General features: G+C 45.9%; 1 protein-coding gene across 2 annotated transcripts in view; it reads right to left on the reverse strand.

Annotated features, from left to right (window-relative positions):
• The window catches only part of GALNT13 (polypeptide N-acetylgalactosaminyltransferase 13), a 1,171,447-nt gene that overhangs the window by 724,667 nt on the left and 421,190 nt on the right, over positions 1–25,590 (reverse strand). For both annotated transcript variants that reach the window (XM_086956679.1, XM_086956678.1), the window contains exon 4: positions 4,463–4,670. In XM_086956679.1, the coding sequence (XP_086812805.1) occupies positions 4,463–4,670 (208 nt within the window). The remainder of the gene's footprint in view (positions 1–4,462; positions 4,671–25,590) is intronic.

The following is a 25,590-nucleotide window of genomic DNA, read 5'->3' on the forward strand; positions in this document are numbered from 1 at the left end:
CATTTGTTGCCGAGAATCTGAGTTTTGCCTTGAGCCTCAAACAGATTTGGCTGGCACAGTCTGCCCTATGCCACTGGATATTTTGACCTTAAAGATTTGGATTACTTGACCAATGTCCTCTCTTGATCAATGCCTACAGACTATTGAGACAGAGGTCTCCGGCTTTGGTTCTTCTGCATATATCTGCTCGAAGTGGAGAAAAAATCCTGTATACTTTGACTTGTAGAAAATGGCAAAGATTGAAGAGTGATACTTTGGTTGTTACTTGTCCAAGTTTTGCCTTCTTTAGTTGGCGTTGGCACATCTGTATATATTAAGAGTACTGAAGACTATAGTAGTCTGCATCTGCGGTGCCTTCTGGCTAGTTGATGAAGTGATTACCGCATTTCTTTTAAATGTAATGTAACATACTATTATAATTCCTAACTATAACTTCACTTTAACTTTTGTTTTTTCCAGGAATTTCTATGTTTTGTTTAACTTGAAGTAAGATGTTCATCACCTGGTGCTGAGTGGGGTTGGGTGCACCTTTGTCAGCCAAGCTGTGCACCCAACCTCCTGATGCATATGGATTAGGGTCATGCACTGCATGGGATTGGCTGCAGGGCCGCCCCTCGCAGGCACCCAATGGCTTACTCTATCGTATAACAGTATAAAGTGTGTCATTTTAGGTAAGGCAGACCTAGACCTAACAGCTTCATTAAAGAGTTCAAATACAAAAAGCTGTGGGTCTATTGGTATTAAGAATGTGTCCGCTTATGTATATATATAAAGCAGACTCATTGACTTTTTTTCAAAAAGTCACCAATAACTATAATCAAATGTATATTTCATAAACTCACAGATTACGAAGTTTAATAACAGTGATTGTCTCAAATTATTTTTACCAAAGCCTTTGAAATAAAATGCCTTAAACATGAGTCTTTTTTTCAGTATTTTTCAAGCCCCAAAGTACATCCATTGAACCAACAACAAGGGGGGCTGCACTCCAGCTGAGGAGCATGCAAGTACAGTTTGGAGTGCTTTAAAATATGGTAAACTCTTGTTGGGTCAATTTCACTCCCTGCAGTCTCCCACAACACTAACAAAAGGTTGGTGTTACCCTTGCCCCTTCTAGTGGCAACCAAATGGATACAAAATAATATTGAAAAAAGCCCTAGGGCAATATCCTTCATTTGAGCAGTGAATAATAAATAATATAGTGAACAATAATGATCTCAGACAAACACTATGGCTGGAGGAGGATTTGACCCGCTGAAAGTCAGAGTTAGTCATCCACAACATTGATAGAACATGGCAAAATAAACCAAAAACTGTCTATGAGGTAAGAGCATATTGTGCCATGCTACAAAATACTGCAACAAAGAAAGGAGTTTATACAGATGCTGAGGATGTTGATTTTCAGGATGATGACCCTCCCTAGTCATGTACAGAGGCGTTCGTAGGTCTTAAGGGTAGCTTTAGGAAGGGCGTGCCAGAATGATATCATTAACAACCATTTCTGAGGTAAATTTTTACACTTAATACAGTTCTATGAAATAACCATGTATAAGGTGTAAATGTTGGTAACAGGTTTCCTATTTATTCACAAATTCAACATTAAATGAAGCAAAAACATATGTCTCTCCTGGTTCATACTCAATGATGATTTGTAAGTTAAGGGGCCTCATAAGAAATGTTTTAATAAGCACAAAGAGCAAATGAACAAGAATTAACAAGTTGTCAAGATTGCTCATAAATTCAACACAATTTTAAAGAGACTAACAAAAAGACATAGGTGCAATCTGCCTAGTGAAGTTGTATATGTCTGGTTCTGAGTGTACAAATCATCAGCTAAATCAGGATATGTTTTTTTCGTTGCTGTAATTATTTACATCATTTAATACATTATCTGCTTTCTTCTTGATTTCAAAAGTATTGCACTCCTTAGTTTTTTTATTCATTTTCTCCAGAGTTTCTTTGGCTTCTGATAATAGGTCATGCTTTAATAGTAGTTTTTCCAATGTGGCTATCTCTTCAGGTCCTTTTTTTCTGGTCTCAAGGGCTGTTTTGCTGATGAGTGTAATCCCATACCTTGAACACTACACCAATGAACCAATCAATTTAGATATCTAACCATAGATTGTGTTACATTTTACCTTTACCTAGGTGTCCCTGTCAACCCATGTCCTTATGAGAACTCAAAACTGCAAATAAGTTTGAAATGCAGCTGAATCCATTCCACACACTCTTAATTGGCTTGAGTGAACTGTTATCAGAAGTGACAATAGTTGTGTGTTAAAAGAAACACACACTGAAAGGTATATTTCTATAAACAGCATCAGAACTGCCTCATTTATATGAGTTGTTTCACTGGAACACATTAACCTATGTCTTTTTGTTGCTCTATTTTAAATTGTGTATAGTTTATGACCAATGTTGACAATTGTTGTTGGTTCTTGTGCATTTACTCTTTGTGCATATTAAAGCACTTCTGATGTTAGACTGTAATATTGTTTATTACATTAAGAGCCTCATTACGATGTTGGGCAGAGTTTCCTCTGCCCGACATCGACTCGGTCAAGGGACAGACCGATACCCGGTCTGCGGTGGTGACCGACTAATTAGGATGGGCCCAAACACTGTTCGGTCGCATGCCTATACTTTACAATGGAAGCATGTATTCTGGGCAGAATACATGCTCCCATTGTAAAATAGGAGGTGTAGGTCATCCCTGCACCCCGTGGCAGGCACCTCAAGCTGCCTGCCACAGGATGCAGGGAACAATAGGAGGGCACCATAGATGCCCCATCGGCCTTCAACTGGAGGCGGTGCATCTGTGGGGGCCCTGCTGGGGGTCCCAAAAGTCGAGTTCCAACAGCCTTTCTGAATGGGAAAGGCCGGCACAGAAATGCTGCTGGAAGTCGACATCGTATTCCCTCAGGCAGAAAGAGCCGCCCTTGGGATTACTGCAAGAATTCCGACTGGCAGACGAACTCTTCGTACCCATCGGAAGCCAGTTGGAATGACCAGTCAGATTCCTTTCTGAACGCCTCTATTGTAATGAGGTGGGCAAAAAGGTATCCGGCCGGCACATTACGAGGCTATTGCAAAGGCTCCGACCAACGGTTGGAGCTTTTTCTGACAGCATCAAAATCTGGTCCTAAGTGTACACAATGAATATTTGTTTTTGGGCAAAAACATTTTAAGAGAATTAGCTTCAGGTGAACCACTGTATTTTGCATAAGATATCTGCTCAGGTTCACACTAGCACCAGGGCCGGTCTTCTGTTTTGCAGTAGTATGTCCTTGATCAGAGCAGCATGGACTCTGAGTTTAGGCTAGCCCTTTTCGATTTGAGCAGGGCAAGACAAATTTACACATGCTTGGGTGTCTTCTGTAATTAAATTAAAATGCATGATTTGGAATGCACACAGAATGATTACTGATTGTTCAGGCTAATGTAAACATTTTTAATAATCACCTTCTTTGTCCGTTTCTGGGGTGCCATTACCCATCTGCTGTGGCACCAAACTAAAAATGTTAAACTCTACCATGGTGCTGCAGGCAAGAATAGGGCTGGCACTGGTGCTATGTTTGGGGTGAGGAACGATGGGTCCCCTCAGATGAACAGCAAAATAAGTAAGAATAAAATACTGTGATATACTACAACATGGTTGTATTATAATTTGCCTGTGAAGGGTATATACAGATACAGTAGAATAATAGCTGAAAAACTACATCAACAAGTGCATGCATGGCATCACACTCTTCAACATTTTTGTACTTTGATGTTCAGTATGTCTATTCTTAATAATGAAATCGTGTTAATGTGTTCATTCCTATTTGCAGTCGATTAGCTAGCTCAGTAAGTAATGACATTTCTATATCTGCAGTTCCCTGGGTGTTCAGTGTTTCCATTCTTAATCATGAAATAGTGCTAATGAAAACTATACATACATTTTCCAGGCCCAGGTTACCAGTATGATGATACTTAAATCTGTTTTAGTTTATTTCTATTCATGAAAAAGGTCCCCATCCAGAGGTCTAAATAATTCCCATTGTTTCATAAGTCACCTTTTCAAAACAGCTTAGAAAAACTGCAACATTCAAACTGCCAAGCCCATTGACAGCTGAAAATAGCAAGGTTATCTTCAAACGTATGTGATCCTAGCCACTGCCCATTTTTTCAATTTAAGAAAGCCAAACAAACCCTGAACTTTCTAAAAGCAATGTGTCCATTATTATCTCTCCGTTGATTTCAGTAGCTTCAACAATCTCTGTGTATGAACACTACCTATTCAAAAGTCTATTAATGAAAGCTGAACATTTTAATGCTAATTGTAATAAGGGTTCATTTTTAGTGCAGCCTTGTGGACATGTTTTTAGGAATAGGGACACATGAACAGGTATGATATAACAAGAATGACAAACAGCAGTAAAACATTTTGGTAGACAAAATTACAATTGGCTAATTATCTCACATGTTTTCCTTTATTCGTGCCAGGAGAGGCTCAAGCCATCCGACAGTGCATTCACAGTGGGCATCCAAGAAGGTTATAACCTGGCCCGTAGAGGCAGTTGCTCCTCTAAGTCTAGCACGAATAAGTCCTGAGCGTTGTTCCATCCTGAGAATTTTCACCGGCACTTGCAGTTTGTTCACATAATTCTCCAAGGGAGTTTTTAGAAAATCTGTAAAGACAATGTACACACTGTTTTTTTGTAAAAAGCAGGGTAATTATCAATCAAGGTCACTGACAATGCAACGCCATATGAAAGGTTTTCTCGGCACAGTTCCATATCAATTCACATACTGGTAAATAAAATCCAAACAAAAACAGCTTATTTTGAAACAAAAATTACAAATAGTTTGATCTGCATTAAAACATTTTTTGACAAAATATAAATGAGCTACCAACTAAGCAATCTAATTCAAAGGGGAAGGCCTTGCCAAAAATATTGAACAAGTGCTGTGATTGGGCCCGCTATCCAAATTCTGAAGTTGTTTGTAAATTATTTTTTTTCCCAATGTACTATTTCTGTGGAATGGAGAATTTGCCATTCATGGCAAATTACTGCCTTCAATGGATTAATAGTCTGCATTTAGTACTTGATTTTGAGTGTTTGGTGGAGGTATGTAAGAGTCACGGCCGAGGAATGGATTTGAGCATTTTCACACTTTAAGAAAGACATTTCTTGTGATAGCTAAATTACCAATCTGAATGTTTCGGTGATGGTAATGTACTCATTTACTTTGAAAAGAGGGCAATGTGATACACTCTTCCTTTGAGCTGCAGTAAGTTATTGTATGAATGCAATTGTCAGTTAGATATGGCCGGGATGCCCGCCACCCCCTCCCAACACAATCCCCAAGGATGGGAGAAGTCGGACACCGGTTTGAACTTTTGGAAGGCGGGAGGGAGTCACCCTCCCGGCCGTATTTATTAAAATATGAAACAAAATTTAAAACATTAAATAAAAGTTTCATAATTATGTACAATTTTACATTTATTACATTTCGATGAAGACATGTTCTTTGGCTAACCTTAAGATCTCTAATACAAAGGTTTCCTAGCCGAGTCTAACATCCTGCAAATGCAACCATTCTAAATTAAAATTGTTCATCCTAGCATAAAGGGCCATCGGCAAGGTCTTAACCGGTGTCAGATCCCTACTACCAAAACTCTCGCATGCGCAGAGGACTCTACCCTCGTTGCCAACTGTAACTTCCCTTGTCGTGGTGGGGGCCCCCTTTCCACTCGACGCCATCTTAAAGGTCGTCCGAGTTCCCGTGTGAGGTATCTGTAGGAAGGACAGCGTGGACTCCCCCCCATCCCCACACTCTCTATCCGCCGTCGCGGATATCCGGCCCCCGGGAAATTAGTAGGAGGGGCATCTAGCCGCCTCCCCCCTGGGAGGGGCCTATGGCCGTCTCCCCCTAGGCGACCCATCCTTAGTGGGTGCCGCCTCCCCGTGGGAGGGGCCAATGGCCGCCTCCCCCCGGGCGCTCCCATCCATTCTGGGTGGCGCCCCCCTCTAGGGACCTTGAAATTACTGCTCACCGATCATGACCTTGCCGCCACAGGCCGGATAGTTGACCGACTATCCGGCCCCCCTACTCCTCCTAAAGGTCATGCTTCCTCAAACCCCTTAGCCATGCTATGAAGTCTCCTATGAGTAAATCATTCCCCTCCCTGGACAGGTGAACTCCATCATTCAGATACATGAGATCACCCCGAATACACCGGTGAGGAATGCTATGCAACTGCGAAGAGCGAAACAATTTACCAATTTTATTGTTAACCCTTTTCACCGAATGGTTCAGTGCTGACACCGAAAGGCCCCACCGCCATACCTTCCTGGGAATCATGTGGGACCAGGCAATCGTGCACCCCGGGATTCTTTTAGCCAACCAGCTAACAGCAGACAAAATTTGTTCAAACAACACTCGTCTACCCAGTGTCACCAAGTCATTGCCCCCCAGGTGTACTATGACTACAGATGGCGGTGACCTTTGCCGCCCTAAGAGACCCTCAAAAAATGATTCGAATTGGTCAAAACAGAGCCCGCCCTTCCCATGGAAGGCCACTCTGTACCCGTATTCCCCAGCTGCGTGAGTCGCGTCACCTGCTTTGAATACGTCCCCGGCGCGCCTCACATATGAGTGGCCCACGGCCCATACCACTCGCTCTCCAGACGGTGATCCTTGACCGCTGGTCTCCTTGTGTTGGGTCGACTGCAAATTCCGCCCCGCGTGACAGGCTCGCGAAACTGTAATTCAAACAAAAGACAAGAAGCGTGAGTGCATGTCAATTGATCTTTACAACATGTGCAATCGCACATACCTTTTGAAGCAATTCGAGGACCATCGCCCCAACTGTTTCACTTCCTCCGCACTCTGACCCCTGGCTGTAGCCTCAGTAGCAGCCCCTATCCTAAAGGAGTGGGTCCCAAAATCGCACGGGTCCATGCCCGCAGCAGCGATTGTCAGTGCTAGCACCCTCTGGAACTGAAACCTCATCAGTGGGGTGCCATCCTTGTGCCTCAGCAAACTCCCCCCCATGTAGCCGCCCTTAGTGCCAAGTATTCCTCTATACACTTTACCGGGCACGTGGGGGACCCTCGCGCGTGCTGCACGACAACACTATTTCCCATAGCCCCCTGGTCGGTCTTGGACCTGGCTATCAAGACCACCATCGAATCACCCCTAATTTGGACGTGATCCCTGCACAAGCCTCCCTCAACGTCTTTCTTATTCCTTGCGACCAGTTCGCTTACCCGCATAGCCCCATGGAATGCTAATGCGAAAGCTGCCCGGAACAGAACTGCTTCGAAATGGGAGGAGCACGTCTCGTCTAGTTTCGCCACGAGTAGAGACAACCTGTGTAAGCCAATCGGGCGCCTCGCATCTTGCTTGCGACCCTCGAGGCGCTGCCAGCCGCGAAGGGCCTTCTTAACCAAAAAGGAACCCGTTGGGTCTTTTATGCCATGCACCTGCGCCATGAATGAAATGGCCGCCCTATGCCTACTGGCCGTTGCCGCTGATCGGCCTTCTCTGTGCAGCGCTACCAGGAACCCCAGGAAGGATTCCTCCTGACCCCAGCTCTGACTCCCTGTTGGACCCAAAAATGTGCAATAGGAACGAAACGCTCCTTCGTATGCCTTCGTTGTCCTGGGGGCTAAGCTTGCTGCCATGAGGTCTTGTAATCCGGGGCACCGATTAGCCATAGTGCTTCGGGGAATGGTGCCGCCACTAGGTCCGCTGTAGGTAGATAACCCTTGAACGCCTGCATATGTGAACGAGAGAGTGCATCAGCTGCATGATTCAGTACGCCTGGCACATGTTTCGCCCTGAACTGTACATTCAGTCTCATGCAAAGCAGCACAACTTCTTTCAACAATCTCAAGATCCAATAGAGCGTGAGAAGGGGCGGGCCATTGGTATCACCCTCAAAGCAAAGTTAAGCTGACCCACTGTTTGTTGTAACTGGTGCAGGGTCACTTTCTCCTTGCCCAGGCATTGCGCCAAGGAAGCCCTAAACTTGGCCACCTTTTCCATCTGTAAACGGAAACATCCCTCCACAGAATCGAGCTCAATTCCCAGAAACTCCAGTGAAGTAGATGGTCCAACCGTCTCACCTGGTGCCAATGGGACTCCAAACTACCTCATGAGGAGGCAGAAGTCGTGCAGCGCCTGCGCACATTTCGTATCGCCGGCTGCTCCCAAGAACAGGAAGTCATCAAGCTAGTGCATAACATGCCTATGCCCTGTGGCCTCGGTGAATGCCCACTCTAAAAAACAACTGAACATTTCAAAATAGGCACAAGAAATGGAGCAACCCATAGGCATGCATTTTTCCATGTAATAACTCCCTTGAAATGCAAAACCTAGCAAGCGCTGATCCTGTGGGTGTACCGGGAGCAACCGGAACGCCGATTCGATATCTTATTTCGCCATCAGCGCCCCGGGGCCCAGGCGATTTAACATGGCCACGGCATCATCGAACGATGCGTACCGCACTGAACAGACTTCTGGGTCAATGGCCGCGTTCACCGAGGAACCCCTTGGAGCAGACAGGTTATGAATAAGTCTAAACTCCCCTGGGTCTTTCTTCGGGACAACTCCTAACGGGGAACAGATGAACTCCGCCACCGGCGGGCGATGAAAAGGCCCTGCCACTCGCCCTAAGCTGACTTCTTTTGCAATTTTCATCTCTGCCACGCTTTGGTTGTGCTGTACCGATAACTGTTTTTTATAAAAGGAGTCCCCCCGAAAATCCCCCGCTGGGATGTGGAAGCCATGTAAGAATCCCTTCCTCAACACCCCAGCGGATACATGATCAGGGTATTTGTTCAACCAAGAAGTCATAGCCATGATATCAACGGGTGTAGGCAATCGGTCACAAAGTTCTACCTCTCTCCTGCTTAGACCCTCCTTTTCCTCCCGTCCCGCTATTTTTAGATCTACATGTACTCTCCAGGTGTGAGGAATTCCCACAGCCCACACACACATGCTTGAACCTACATGTTCCCTGCGGTCTGTTACAGTTGCCTCGATTGAAGCCCCAACAAACCCCACGCTTGCCGCCATTACCGCCGGTCTTAGGCTGGTAATCCCCACCGGCGCCCGCTCAAAAGGGCACCGCGGGCTTTTGGCGGACGACCCCTGACCCACTCCCGCCTGGCGAGGACGTACCTGCCGCCCCTGTTTGTGCCATGACACCGAGTCCAGGCAATCCCAAGTCAAAGTAGCATCGTATTCTTTCGCTTTCCGGAATTTCATGTCATAACCTTTCCATTCCTCCCCCTCATACATTGAATAAAAATCCATAATACGATTTTGATAGCAAGTTAACTCAGTCATCAGCTCGGGTTTACGTTCCCCCATGACTGCAGTAAATATAGAAAAGGCCTTAACCCAGTTCGTTACTGTCTCATCGAACTCTGAATTTCGCCATCTTGGCGCGCCAGACGCTTGGGTGCCATAAATCCTTCTGGGTTTTAGCATATTCCATCTCGCGATGGTCAGTTAATAATGAGAACATGTTAACATATTTGTCTCCCCATATTAACTCTTTCGTGGCCATAGGGATGTGCTGTGCCACCTTCTCCCGCCTCGAGGGTAATGAACCCTCCCCCGCCATTGGCAATGCGAGCTTACCCGGTTCGGCCGTTGTTCCCGCCGTCTTCTCGTGACCAACTGCAGGTCCTACCGATGCCACCTGTGGGGAAACAAGAGGAACATTCGCCTTTGCGACATCTCTCGACTGCCGCAATTGCTCGATTAGTAGTCTGGCCTCCTCGGCCGGGTCTCCAGGGGCCACTGCTCCCCCTGCTTTTTTCTTGAGCCATGCTGCTAACTGGATGGCCAATTCGGGAGGCATCTCCTCATCATTAGCGGGAGTAATCACAACCGGGATCGGCTGACCCATATCTGGATTTGGTACCGGGTTGTCTGCCGGCATGAGGGGGGCGACTGGGGGTACCTCTGGAACCGGGACCTCCCCCGAAACCGCCCTCTTCTTGACCCGTTTCCCTCTACCCTCGGGGACGACTCCCGGCAAGGCCGGACCTATTACCTTCTTAGGGTGACCCGGGTTGCTCAGTGCAGCCAGCTGTTTTTTGACCTCCGTCAAACCTCTACCGATCGATTGGACTTGTCCGAGTTTTCGGTCCATGCAAGCCATCCGGTTCGACAATAGGCGTAACACCTTATCCGTCTCGGAACCCTTTCCCGCTTTCTTGCCAGCCATGGTGTCGAATATTCAGCTCCTAGTCGATCAACGAGGTTCCGGACTCTTCGAACTCCAAATAACTGAAAGAGAAACAACAAGATTACAAGTTCTCAAAATTGCTGCTTCTTCCGTCGAGGGCTCACGAGCAACGAGTGGGTGCAGCCTTCAGAGCACAGGAACAAGAGGACGCTTCTTCGGATTCCCGCTCTATTTATTCTTCTGCGGGAGGGCGTGTACCCTCCTCCGGTACGCCTACTGGGCGTGGTCTTTGGTGTAGGTGTCTAGGACAACCCCTCTTGGGCGGGAAAAGGCGCGCCCCGGCTACGCCGCTTCGGGCATACCAGCCGAGCCACGCCCCCCGCCCAAAATGGTTTTCCCCGGGGGATCGGGGCACCCAACCATACGTTTCGGGGGGACCGAGTGGTCGCCCCTTTCCAATATAATTGGATACAGTTAGTTAAGCAGTATTAAAAGAATCAAAAGGTGCTTACAGAGTGAGAGCTATTTTTTCCATTTTGTTCCCATACAGCAAAAACATATTTTGAGAAAGAAAAAGCACACAAATAAAACATGATGAGCATCAAGAGCTTTATCTAAAGTTGATTATTTTAACCTGATAGTTCTCCAAGCCAGTAAGCTATTTTAGACAGCACAGTTCAAAAACATAAAAGGGTAAACCCTCGTGAGGTTTCCTTACTTCTGATCAGTTGTCCCTTCCTTCCTTCCTATTTCTACCCTTGTCACTACTGGCCAACCCCTATTCACATGCACACAGGGGGTTGGCCACAGGGCCTGGCCTGCAGCTGTCCCGTCTCCAAACTCCTGGTTGCTGTCAACCGGCGAGAGACTCCATCCCAAGTTTTTGTTTTTTGATATTATTTTTCATTCCTACAGGCTATGCTGGAAAGTCAGGGGCTGCACTAGGTCATGCAGGAGTCTCATGGCACAGTAACATTTCTTTTTTTTTGCTCCTTCAGTAAAACCCACTCCCGCAAAGGTTCGGAGCTCAGGGTATTTCTACCCTGCCACCTTGTATATCTTTTGAAAAATATTTTCAGGACTCTGGAACCAGGTCCACAAGTCCTGTAATGGCAGCCAGTCCTGTAATGTTGCAGCCTTCAATCACAATGCATGTTCTCGCTGGACTCCCACCGACCCAAACAAATGGATTTACCTTTTTTATCATTTTTCCCTTTTGGAGTCCCATGTTTGTACAATGCAATCCATGATTTAGTATTTGATGGCTCTGTGCTAATCCTATGCTTAAAGAGTTTGTTATAAAACTGGCAACAGTCTTTTGCACTTTCTAGCTCGGCATGTATGGCACTGTGCTAATCCTATGCTTACAAATGCTGCAGAAAAAACAGACATTTGAGGTAAGCATATTCAGAGAGTTGGTGGTGTTATAGGGTGCATCATATAATGGAGCTGCCCTGCACCTAACCATGAGAACTACCCAGAGTTCCCAGCTTCCTTTTGTGCATAATGTGTGCATCACTCCAAGCATGAACGCATGTTGTCTTGACTTATACTGGGTGGCCCCTTGTGTCTGGACAAAGCTAGAGCTCTAATTAGACCAAAACACATGTGACAGGGGTTGCATTTGCTATTCCAGGTTGGCTTGGATTGTCGTAATTTGACATGGCCGCGTTAGCGCTTAGCTGAACTACACGTTTTCCTGCTTAACTTGGCTATACACGAAAACGCCATTTTGAATGTTACGGCGGCCATCTTAGATCATAAGCGGCCTCGTGGCAAGCGTGCCCTTTAGTCCGTTGTCCGTACCACTGACCACTTGAGTTTGCCCAGCAACAGGCTATTTTTAGTACTGGTCAAGCCTGTACATGCGCAGTCCCCACTGACCAGTCACCCCTCAGGAATGTGCCGCCAAACTGACCAGCGGAGTTGTACCCCCTCCAATGAGCTGTCTGTGTTCCAAAACATGACCATATATGTACATAACGCCTTGTAACTTTGTGCCGCCTATCTTTTTGTTACCTGTAAATTGTATAAAAGACCGAGTCGCACCGATGTTCGGTGTGATACTTCTTGCATTACCGAAGGGTGCTGTAGGAGTGTACCACCACCCCATGGGGTCTTAATAAACTTGTTCTTTGAATTTTACAGTTTCCGTGCCAACAGTTCTTGAATGTAAGTGGGTTATCTACGGAGCATGTAGGCCTTGGGAACCCCGATACTACAAATTGGCGACCACGAAGGGACTCATCGGCGACTCGGATGCCCGAAGGAGAGGCCGTGACGAAGGTTTGGAAACTCGCCATGGATGCGTACGCTGCCACTGAGTGACCCGAGTCTTGGCACCCGCGGTGTTTCTTCCTTTCCTTCTGATCTGACCTTCCAGGTGGCGCCGGTCTCCGACTGAGTTTTCGATCGTCTGCGTTGCTGGGAAAGTGCCGTTTGGCTGATTCGATTACAAGACCTTGGCAGTTGGAATCTGGACATTTGAGATTTTGGGTAAGATTTGTGATCGGTAAGGTAGTCTGCGGACGCTTACTGAAGTCCTATGATTTGTGATCGGTAAGGTAGTCTTCGGACGCTTGCCGGAGTCCTATGACCTATGATTTTGACTTGAGTTAGCTAACGTTTGTGAATTTGTGACTTTTGAATTTATATGTGTAGTGCACTTCACATAGGCAGGCATGTAGAGATGTTTCTCTAATTTTGTTTCTTTCCTTTGAGCGGCACATTTGTGTGAAGTACTGTAAGTGCCATTTTATACGGTGTCACGCTTTCGTGATACTTTTTGAACATGCCTGTTTTAAGCACACTCCGAGGGATGTGCTGTCTTGGAAATGGTACCACAATTAGGTTAGCGGAAGCACAGCCGGCTTCCCCAGAAGGAACACCAAACCGTGATATGTACATAAAATTTGGCCTTCCCCCTATAATGTACAGCAAATTATGGCATAAGTATACAAAGTCCGATCCTGAATTGCAATGGCCTCTACATGGGTCGTTCGATTTACGAAAAGTACAGTTTGTGGAACAATGTTTGTTTCAACGCAGGTCTAGACAAAACATGTTTGATTGTGTGCGAATGTGGGAGAAAGCGGTGCGCGAGCGAATGAAACGTGAAGTTGCCTTGGCGGACAAAGAGCAGCGCAAGGCTGCTCGGGATAAGGCTTTACAGCTTGAGGAAAAAGAGGCTCAGGAGAAGAAAGAGAGGGAGGAACGGGAACGTAAATTGCAAACGACTGGTCAATTCCCTATTCGTCGACCCCTTTATCCGGTCCTTAATAATGAAATTGATGATTTTTCATTGCTAGATCGATCACCGCCTCCGTACGTTTCGCCAACGGCTCCAGTTGCAGAATCGGACGATGAAGGACAGGATAAGCCTGGAAAGAAGGGGGTATCTGGTCTCAGGTTTTCTGCGGAGAGATCCGCACATTTACGTAGTTGGGCTCGTAGAGTGAATACGAATTTTGTTTCTCAGTCTGACGTTATTAAGGAAAGGGGTACATGGACAGACCAAGAATTACTGTATTTTCTGACTACATTGGCAGATGAAGTTGTTACTGCATATCGTCACTTTTCAGATACGTTAGAATCTAAGGCTGTGTCAGTTCATCGTGAGAATTTGGATAAAGGTTTATTTGATCTTGCAGATGTTGATGACCTTTTCAAGCAACTGATCCAGCTGCGAGATGAAACCACCAGATTGCGGGAGGAGCGGAAAAAGAAAAAGGAGTCCGGGCCGGAGTCTAACGGGCAGTCTAAGGAGTGTTCTCTCCGGGGTTCAGATAAGAGTTCTGCACTGCATGTTATGCCTATGCGTGAAGCCTTACCTTTGTATGTTCCACCAAAAGGGGAAGGTACAGATGATGATAAATTGTCAAAGGATGCGAAGGGATATTTTATATATAACTGGGTGTATACGCCTTGGAATAGAGCAGATGTTATGGCATTGAAAAATTCTTTACCTGACCTTCGGAAAAATCCGGCGGCATTCTATGAAGGGGTGGAAGGGGCTATTTCGTCTTGTGTGATGACTCTTGTCGACATAGATCTGTTTTTTGGGTTAATTCTTCCGCCTGATATGTGGAGACAAATTCGTAAAAATAATGATGAAACAATACTTGGGGGGACATGGAAAGAAATAAATGCTGCTGATTTAGATAGGGAACCGGCATGTAAGCCTTGCCAGTTGATTTAAGACCTCCCGGCGGCTATTTTGAATAAATTGAAAACGCTCGTACCTTCTAAAAAGATCGATTGGACCATGTTAGCTTCGTGCAAACAAAAGCCAGATGAAACGGTTTCAGATTTCTTTACGCGCTTTGAAGAGGCGTTTCATGATTATAGTGGTCAATCTTTAACAGACGATACGGGTCGGCATTTGTTTGTAGATAAGTACGTGGCTAATCTCCTACCGGAGATTGCAAAACGATTGAAATCGAGTGAAAGTTCCTGGGCCACGGCGACCCCTGCGTCTTTGTTAACTATGGCTCAGTATTATGAGCGGCAGGAGTTGGAGGCTAAAGAAAGTATTGATAAAAAGGCGAAAGAATTGAAAACGAAGGTGATGTTGGCGCAGGTTTGGGGAACACAGGGTAGAGGGAATGATAGAGGTAGACGAGGTGGAGGAAATACGTCGTATGGTCGTACGGATATAGCGGAGGATCAATGTGCCTATTGTAAAGAGTTTGGGCATGGGCTGAAGATTGTCCGGTACTTCGTGAGCAGCGTAGCCAGCGTGGTCGAGGAGGCGGTAGGTCGAGGGGCAGTTACACGGGGCGAGAGGTGGTGGAGGTGATCGTGGCAGGGCTGAGTAAAGGGGCCGTGGCCAGGACGAACGAAATACTTTTGATAGACGAAACCAATACCAGATATCGGAGGGTGAGAATGTGGAGCACCAGGATTATGTGCATGCATAGGACTGCGTAGGATGGGGTACGGAATCAATTGAAGTGCCGGTAGATCAGAAGGGTCCATATGTAACAGCGGGTATTCTGGGTTCTACTGATCAATTTCTAGTCGACACAGGGGCTACTCGTAGCGCTTTGTCAAAAAACTTGGTCCCGAGGGCTCCCCTGTCTGGCGAAATGATAACATGTGTAGGGTTTGATGGCACACCCTCCCCTAGCCCATTGTCAAAACCCCTTGCACTTTGTCTTGACAAATTTTTTAGTTTTGGTCAATTTTTGCTGTCGCCCCATACACCAGATAATATCCTGGGTATTGACTTGCTTAAGTATTTCCGAGCAACGATACGGTGTGCTCCAGAGGGAGTGCGGGTTATCCTAAACGATAATTACCCTGACTCGGATAGATTTTGTACTATACTAGACATTCCAGCTTTGGCCTCTCTACCGCACACGTTATGGGCGACCTCAGACACGGATGTGGGAGAGATGCGTATTCCACCTATTCACATTACTGTTAAGGAGGGGGCCTCTCTACCACGGGTGCCACAGTATAAGATTTCGAGGGAAGGTGAAATTGCTTTGACACACATTGTTCAAGATTTGATAACTGCAGGGGTGGTGGAGGAGGTTCCTTACAATGTTTGTAACAGCCCTATTCTCCCGATTCTTAAAAGAGATACTGACGACAAAGTCTATCGGTTTATTATTGACTTGAGAGAGATTAACAAAATTGTCATACCCCAATACCCGGTGGTGTCTGATATTACGACCTTGCTTACATTGGTGCCACCAACGGCCACGACCTTTAGTGTAATTGACTTGAAAAACGCATTCTTTTCCATCCCTGTCCATCCCGATAGCAGATATTTGTTTGGTTTCACGTTAAATAATAAATCATATAGATTTTGTCGTGTTCCCTAAGGTTACACTGAGAGCCCGAGTATCTACAGCCAGGCTCTGAAAAGACAGCTTGATTCCTTTGAGTTACAGTCTGAGGTTGTCCTTATCCAGTACGTGGATGACCTTCTGCTTGCTGCAGACTCTTATGCACAATGTGAGGAGAGTACGATTGCTTTGCTTTCCTTCCTGGCACAGAATAATCACAAGGTTTCTAAGAAAAAGCTTCAATACTGTAGACCCAAGGTGACCTACCTCGGTCATCTTTTGTCTAAGGAGGGGCGTGCATTAACATCAGATCGAATTCAGGCGATTTTAAACACACCAGTCCCCCGCACACAGAGAGATGTACGTGCCTTCATAGGTTTAACGTCCTTTTGTAGGCAATGGATCATGGGGTTCTCGCACATTATAAAACCTTTGCTAGCGTTACTGTCCAAAGCCACACCAATGCCCCTTGAATGGACAGATGAATGTCAGAATGCTTTTGAACAATTGAGACAGGCCCTTTGCTCTGCACCCGTGTTAGGTACACCAGACTACACAAAGATCTTCACATTGTACGTGCACGAGAAAGATGGGTGCGCGTTGTCAGTGTTAGTGCAAGCACACGGGGATAAGCAGAGGCCATGCGCGTATTTTTCTGCCATTCTTGATCCTGTAGCACGAGGGTTACCTGGGTGTTTCCGAGCAGTCGCAGCGACAGCAGTAGCTATACGGCAGAGTGAGGGAATAGTGTTGTCACACAAATTGTTGGTGCTAGTTCCCCACGCAGTAGATGCCCTGTTAAATCAAACAAAGACCCAATATCTTACGAGTGCACGGTTAACAGGATATGAGCTTACACTTTTGGCGCCACATATCACACTGAAAAGATGCGCTACCCTGAACCCTGCCACTTTATTGCCCTATCCGGTCGAGGAGGGTCAGGAAGAAAAACATCATGACTGTGTTTTCCTGACGGAGGAACAGACAAAGGGTCGTGTCGACTTACAGGATATGCCACTTCCAGATGTGGATGGGGAACTGTGGGTTGATGGATCGTGTTTGAGGCTGCCAGATGGTACGACTTCCGCAGCCTATGCGATCACGACACTTAAGACGGTGGTAGAAACAGCACGGATACCCCAGAAATCGGCTCAGGCAGCAGAGCTGATAGCTTTAACAAGAGCCTGCGAATTGAGTGCTGGCCTATGTGTGAACATATACACAGACAGCCGGTACGCCTTCGGAGTAGCACATGACTTCGGGCTACTCTGGAGAGAGCGTGGGTTTTTGACTTCTCACGGAGTACATATTATGCACGGAGAACTAGTGCGTGATCTCTTAAACGCGTTGCTTTGTCCAAAGAAAGTAGCGATAATAAAATGTAGCGCCCACAAAAAGATCACTGATAAAGTGGGTCAGGGAAATGCCTTCGCAGACAGCATAGCGAGACAAACGGCTATGTCTCGGACTGACTCCCCCATGTATGTGACACAATCACAGGCTGAGCGATGGAGCGATGCTAGAGCAGAAATCTTAGATATTCAGAAATCAGCTACTGAATCAGAACTTGCGGCATGGGCAGCAGATGGGGTGCTAGATGATGAAGGTTGTTGGAGAAGCAAGGACATGGAAAAATGGAAATTGCCTGCAGCTTACTTGCAAGCGATGGTCCAGATGACACATGGGTTGGCGCATGTGGGAGCTCTTGCAATCACTCGACTGTTAACACGAGTTTGGGAACATCCCGAGATTGCTAATACTGCCAAGAGAGTAGTGCAGACCTGCCTGGTATGTTTGCAACACAATCCTGGAAAGGGGACCCATACTCCGAAAGGAGGGTTCGTTCCACCTTCTGCACCATTCGAGGTACTCCAAATGGATTATATCCAGCTTGAGCGTTGCAACAATCTGAAGTACGTCCTAGTGGTGGTATGTGCTTTTAGCAAATGGGTTGAGGCCTTCCCCACGAAAGACAATACAGCTCTAACAACGGCTAAGGTGTTGCTTAAGGAGTTCTTTCCTCGCTTTGGAGTTTGCAAATTTTTGTGGAGCGATAATGGGCCTCATTTTGTTGGGAAGATTGTGGAGTATGTACTGAAGGGGTTAGGGATTCAGCAGAAGTTTCATGCTGTGTTCCACCCTCAGTCGGCAGGTCTGGTTGAACGGTACAATGCTACGTTGAAACTCAAACTGGCTAAGATTGTGGCATCCACGTCGTTGAAGTGGCCGGATGCTTTGCCGCTAGCATTACTCTCTCTCAGATCAGTACCCCACTCGCGAACTGGCCTCACACCATATGAGGTGGTGTTTGGTCGCCCTATGAATATCTGGGGGGTGCCCAAGCCGCGGTTAATACATGATGTGCCTTGTATAATGATGAACGATTATTTGGCACGATTAACAAATGATTTGCTTTCTATTCATCAACAGGTTCAAGAAGCGCTCCCCGACAACTCTACTGGAGAGGGCCATGATCTTCGCCCTGGCGACCATGTCATGATCCGGTCGTTTGAGAGGGCGAGCAGTTTGGAGCCGAGGTGGAAGGGCCCTGAGCAGGTCCTCCTGGCAACCCGGACAGCTGTACGAGTGACCAATAGGAAGCGGTGGGTGCACTCGACACACTGCCGTCTTGTCTCTCCTGATCTGGTGAATCCTGCTGTGTTGACCGACTACAAAGAGATTTTGGAGAAAAAAAAGACCCCAGCTGTGATGTCGGCCGAAGTTGAGGGAGCCTTCCCGGACCACACTGTTGCTGGACGAGAGCGTTATAATCTGCGGCCACGATAAGAAGATTTTTTGGTTTTCGAGACTGGTTGGTTACCGCTCTGGGGTTTGTGAAACGGAGACCGGGAATCTCAAGGGGGGGGATCAGTTCTGCCAAGAGTAGCGACACCCGTCTTGACCCCGGAGAAGAAAACAACGGCTACCTCGGAGCTCAGCACCGTATTTTTCTTTTTTAGGTATACACACATGTGTATTTGAGACTTTGTGAACAATTTGAATTATTTGAGACATTGAGAACTTTCTGAACTATGGCGTCTTCCGCATCACGAGACAAACGAATATTAGGTGCCATCCTTTTTGTCTTGACCATTGTGGTAATAGCTGTAATAGCCTGGGTAGTTGAACTTGTGGTACCTGCACGTGAACATTTGCTGCCGACTACCCCGGCTCCATCTGAACATTTTCACTTTACCTTACCCTACCATGAAGAACGGCATCGACAAACTTACCTGAACAATAGCTTTATCCAGATTCTCCATCACACGCATAATATGACAAATCCGTCCAATTGCTGGGTGTGTGGGATGTTGCCGGGGCATCAGAAGAAAGGGGGCACCCCACTCATTCCACTCCCGTTTTCGCATAATGGATCCTGTAATGCCTGGTACACTCTCCTCTTTACTCTGAGATGGCCAACGAAAGGGGGGGTGCTTTTTCGTTTGAATAAAATATGTTACCACGACAAGGATGGGTTTCCACGGGCTGAAGGTACTCGATTTGAATGGGAGGAGTACCGGCCCGATAATATATCTGCCCCGCGTGTGTACAGCAATAAACGAAATATCAATGTATCCAGCTCACATGTCATTAATGTTATTGCTACTAAAGCTGATTTGTGTATAAGAAATAAAGGTTCGATTCCGGTGGGGAAAAGTGAATGCAACACCACACTTACTTTTGATAGCCCGAATGGCATATCGTTTGTAGCGTCTCGCAATACGTATTTCATTTGTGGAACGAAAGGTTATCATCAACTTCCGTTGGGATGGTTAGGCACATGCTATGTATCTTTTGTACTACCCCCTGTATTCGTTGCCCCACCAATGTATCATAATGATTATGTTTTGTACCATGACTTTGTTCTGAATCGGGTTAAACGGACTGTTGTTCTGGATGATATCGACCAGACCGATACTTCCTTACAGCAATATGTGGACTTCAATTTGGGACTGTTTTCTTTTGTGGGGGCCGCGTTGAACAGTCGGAAAATAAGACGATTGACACGTGTTGTTGAGGCTGTAGCAAATGATACTGCCATTGCACTTGGGAATATTACTGAAGAACTCCAGATTTCTAGGATCGTTACGCTCCAAAATAGGATGGTGTTAGACGTAGTTTTAGCTGACCGTGGGGGGGCATGCAGAATTATCGGAAGTAGCTGCTGTGTTTATATACCTGACAATTCACCATCTGTTTATGATGCCATTTCAAAGCTGCATAAGATAGCAGCTGAAATACACCCGGGCAATGGAACTTGGACACTTTCAGGATGGTTCTGGTCAATACTTACTGCTTAGGGTTGGAAACTGCTAACAATTCTATGTATCGTTGTAGGGATACTGTTCTTCGTATGCTTATGTATTCAATGTGGCCCAGCTTTATGTTCTATGTGCTTATCAGCTTGTGTACCATCAAGACGAGCTCTTGCTCATGACAAAATGATGCTTCATAAAGAAGTAACTCAAATAATGCTAATAGATATTGAGGACGAACATCCTGATTATGTTCACTATGAGGTAGCTTCAGCTAAACGCTAAAAGGGTCGTCTGTCGTAATTTGACATGGCCGCATTAGCGCTTAGCTGAACTACACGTTTTCCTGCTACACGAAAACGCCATTTTGAATGTTACGGCGGCCATCTTAGATCATAAGCGGCCTCGTGGCAAGCGTGCCCTTTAGTCCGTTGTCCGTACCACTGACCACTTGAGTTTGCCCAGCAACAGGCTATTTTTAGTACTGGTCAAGCCTGTACATGCGCAGTCCCCACTGACCAGTCACCCCTCAGGAATGTGCCGCCAAACTGACCAGCGGAGTTGTACCCCCTCCAATGAGCTGGCTGTGTTCCAAACATGACCATATATGTACATAACGCCTTGTAACTTTGTGCCGCCTATCTTTTTGTTACCTGTAAATTGTATAAAAGACCGAGTCGCACCGATGTTCGGTGTGATACTTCTTGCATTACCGAAGGGTGCTGTAGGAGTGTACCACCACCCCATGGGGTCTTAATAAACTTGTTCTTTGAATTTTACAGTTTCCGTGCCAACAGTTCTTGAATGTAAGTGGGTTATCTACGGAGCATGTAGGCCTTGGGAACCCCGATACTACAGGATGGGAGTTTACTAATACAAATATGGAATACTGTTCCTGGAGTGGTAAAAAGCTTTTGTCATTTTTAGCTAGGCCTGGAAGGCACTTGTTAATCCAAAGTTTGCAAACTTTGATGTAAAAATGGCAAAAGATGTTGTCACTTTCTAGCCCGGTGTGGTAGCCCTGTGCTAAACGTGCACTTTAAAACTTGCTAGAAAAAACTAATATCTTAGTGGAGAAGATTCAAGTGTCGGTGGTGTTGTAGGCTGCTGCGTATAAAGGAGCTGCTCTCCAACTAAACCTGGAAACCTGGGTGCTATCTGGAGTTCCTTGCTTTCTTTTTTGAATAATTTATGTGGCACTGTAAGCCTTAAAGGGTATTCACATATGTACACATATATTGCCCGGTGACTGTCGTGGTAGATACAGCACCATTTGACAAATCTTCCAAGACCTTCAAAAAAAGTCTCATCCAGCTCAGCACCTTCATAGAAAATTTCAAGGTAATCCCTCAAACAGGGCTGAGCAAAACCCTGTCCCAAAATGTATCTCTGCTATGCAGTTTTCCACAGGAAAAAAGACACCGATAAGGCACAAATGGTTGCATGGAATTTGCCAGAAAGCCAAATTTTGATCCAGAAAGCAAGCTTTTTGTGACTTGGTGTACATTTTTTCAGTAGTTTAGAGAAATAAAGCTGAAAAATGTAAGTATATTTCACACTACTTGGATCCACGAACTTGACAGATTGCAAGACTTGAAGAGCTCAGTGTCCTGTCTAAGCATGGGCGAATTTTGCGAATCTCGCGTTCGCGAATTTTGCGGATTTGCGAACTCGCAATCCGCAAAATCCGCGAATTCCCGCGAATTTGTGGATTTTTTTTTTGTGTTCGCGCGTGTTTCTGCCAGTTCGCGAGGGTTTTTACAATTTCGCAATTTGCGAACTTACCTGTCGGGTCGCAAGTTTTGCGAACTTGTTGTTTCTACGTGTCCAGCCTGTTTGGGACACTCTTCTTCATCACTGCCACTCTCTGTCACCACTGCCACTCTCTGACTACTCATGCCACCCTCTGGCCCACCCATGCCACCCTCTGTTTCATCACCACACCCTCTGGTTGTCCAGTGTACATTATTTTCGGCAAAGCAAAGCACACCTTCCCTGCCTCAAGTGACCTGAATTAATTTGGGGCTGATTAATGTGTCACAGAATATTTTTTTAGCTGGCACCTGCTTCCTTAGTGCTTCCTGATTAGTGATCTTTTGCACTTGCTAAGTGCTTTCATTGTTGCAAAATTAGTTACAACACCTGCCCTGCCCCAACTGACAATAATGAATTAGGGGCTGATTAATGGATTTTAACTTCCAGCCTGGCTCCTGCTTGTCTCCCTTAGCTGTAATTCAGGACCTTTGTGGCATATGTGTAACTATTCTGAGGTTCAGAGCAGGGTCACATAATAGTTGCAACTGGCAACTGAACTCTGGAGGGGCCCCTCAGGAAGCACTACAGGAAATGGCTACTAATGATGAGCCTGAACTTTTGAACCTGGTAAGTAGTTTCAGTTTTGCTAAGATCGTATTTCTGCAATTTAGCACTTACTCGCGGGGTGCGAAGTTGTACTGGCAAGCCGCGAACTCACGCGAACAGTGCGAGCAAGCCATAAAATCCGCTGCTCGCGGATTTGCGGATTTTGCGGGAGATTCGCGGATCTCGCGGATTGCGAATTTACCGAAAATCCGCAAAATCCGCGAGCGAAACGGATTTTCCGCCCATGCTTAGTCCTGTCCTCATAAAAAAGATTTAAAACTACATATGGGGTAGTGTAAAATTACCCTGGGGGCAAAAACTGTATTTTTTTCATTGGAACCGCAGATTTGCAGCAAAATTAATGGCCAGGGCTATACGTTACAAAGGACAGGAATGGACAGGGCAATAAATTACAAAAACATTAGAAATTCCCCGAAAAAAATAAATGTTAAAGTGGTGTTATTGTCAAGTGAAAATAACAGTAAATATAATGTTTAATCTAAAAAAATACACTGAGATTCACCAGTTGTAGTTAACTGAAGAAACTATAACTTGTGCTCTCATGTTATGTTATGTTATTGTGACGGGGTGGGTCGATGTCCTGATGTGCCGGAGAATGCACGTGAATGGTGGTCAGTGGGGACTCTCTCCCCGACTTGTGTGCCCTTACAGCAGGACGACATCCCTTACCGGCATGAAAAATGGTTCCCGCAGAATCAGCCATTATTGACTCTCGAAGATGCACAGGAACAAGGCTCCTTTAACTGGGGCTTTCAACCAGACGAGACTCCTCCCCTCAGTGACGTCACCAAGTCTGGACCGTCAAATGTAGGAAGATCCCAGAAGAAGACGAACAGCGTTTCCCTGGAGGAAGAAGGAGATCGGGAGTGGAGAAGGAGGACGAATACGGAGACGAAGGAGGAAGAAGCAGACGCGAAGGACTGAAGGCGGGGTACCGAAATCGTGACAGAGAAGCCAGGAGGCCAACGTATCCACGAGCCGCCCTGTCACGTTCCCAAGGGAGGAGCGTAGCTCGAACAGGTACAGGGCAAAGTAGCGGGCTGGGTGGGTAGACAAAGCTATCCTGCCAAGTGAATCCCGCTCTCTTTAAAAGTTACACGCCCGCTTGTAAATATTTCTTATACATAGAGTCTGTACAGTCTACGTCCCTTCCCCTTTTCATGAGCACCAGAGCACAAAATCTAGTGTCGCTGAGAGTGGACACTTGAGCACTGGGTTTCCTTTAAAAGGACGACCGTCCTAATCCTGTGTTGTTTCTTCTCCTTTGATTTTGGGTTCCGGTTATCCCGAGGGAGTCTCCAAAGCTCCTGCGCTCCTGTTGTCTAAGACGCCAGCGAAAACCCACTCACTCTGGATCCGCTAAGGAGAGTCAAGAAGACGGATCCTGCCACATTTGCCAAAGAGAGACTGACTAGTCGGCAAAGACGAGTGTTTATGAAAATAAAGCCTTCCCTTAAACGCATAAGTACACTCTCTGATACCCCGTCACAGTTATGTTAATAAGTTTGATAAGCGTGTGAATACCTGGAGGTGTCTTGGCGCTGAGCAGTGGATTATGCCAGTCTCTGAAAAAAGATGAAGATGACTATTTATCAAATAGCCATGTTTTCAAGGCCTTCCTAAAGGCAAATAAAGTAGGGAGGGATCTGATGGCAAGAAGGAGTTCATTCCAGAGTTTGGGGGCAGCCGCTCTAAAGCTACTACCACCCCATCTGGCCTTGAAGACTCTCGAAGTTGCTAGCAGTTTAACTCCTTCGGAGCGCAAATGAATTTTCTGAGCATACCAGTAGAGCAGGCGCCTCAGGAATATGGGGCCTGTATTCTGGAGTGCTCTGTAGGTGATGCAAAGGGCCTCATCATGCATTGCTTACAACTTCATATATTACAGCACTCATGAAATGTTCTATGACCCCATTAATAACATCACTAATGACATCATTGTTGAACTGGCGCACGGTACTGCTTATATTTACCTAAAAGAATTGGGTGGAGTGGCCCACCCTGGCATTGGGCTGTATCCCACAACTAAAGGCCCCAAAAGTATTTCTAAATATTAAGCAAAGCCTCAATAAGCCGCTTGTATTTATCCAAGTCCAGCCGGACAAGGAATTTATTTTCACAATGTAGGAATATTTGTAAATCACATTACAAAAAATGTACAAGAGCACAATCCTGTGCTTTACCACAAAACAGAAAAGGTTAGGGAGAATTAGAGGTAAGAAGAGGTTTTACAGGCAAGAAAAGGAGCAATCTGGACACTTTTTTTAAAACAAAAATGCAAGTGTTTTGCCAGAGTAGTATATACAGTGAATGATACACATTGTTTTATACCGTATAACTACTGTAAAAGGTCGACGTTTCGATCCCCCGCTCTAAGATACATGGGGATCATCATCAGGACTTATTAATTTTGTATTGCCTGTTGGGAAAAGTTTTATACGCCTGTGGAAGAACAGGAGAAGAGAAAGAAAACAAAAAGTTTTTCAGGGTTTCATATTTACAATTGGAAGATGAGAGTCAGCATTGCTCCACATTTTTATGAAGACTGTAATCGGATTTGCGGTGACTGGGCGAAGAGATGTGATGTGCACCGTCAATACATTTGTGTGAGTAAGGTGACATTTCAAGCCTCGAACAAACGACTTTGCACACTTTAAAATTTAGCGCAGTGTGGGCTAGTTCGTGCATGACAGGATTTGGCGGGGGAATAAACGGAGTCCGAGTGAGTAGAAGTGACTGGTGATGCGGCCGCGGGCGGGTCTTTGTGGGACTACGTGGTGATAGTGAACACCAGTTTAAAACTAGCCTGTGAGGTGACTCACTTAGCCTTAATCATGCAAGTTATTAAGTTACCTCTTTAGAGGAGAGGTGCATGTGAAGAGGCTATGGTTTCAATGTCTCTGGGTTAATAGCCAGCAATCCTGCAGGGTTATGCCGCATGGGTGGGCGAGCAAGGTCGGCAGAC

The sequence above is a fragment of the Lissotriton vulgaris genome, chromosome 2_1 (genome assembly GCF_964263255.1).
Source record: "Lissotriton vulgaris chromosome 2_1, aLisVul1.2, whole genome shotgun sequence".
Classification (NCBI taxonomy): Eukaryota; Metazoa; Chordata; class Amphibia; order Caudata; family Salamandridae; genus Lissotriton; species Lissotriton vulgaris.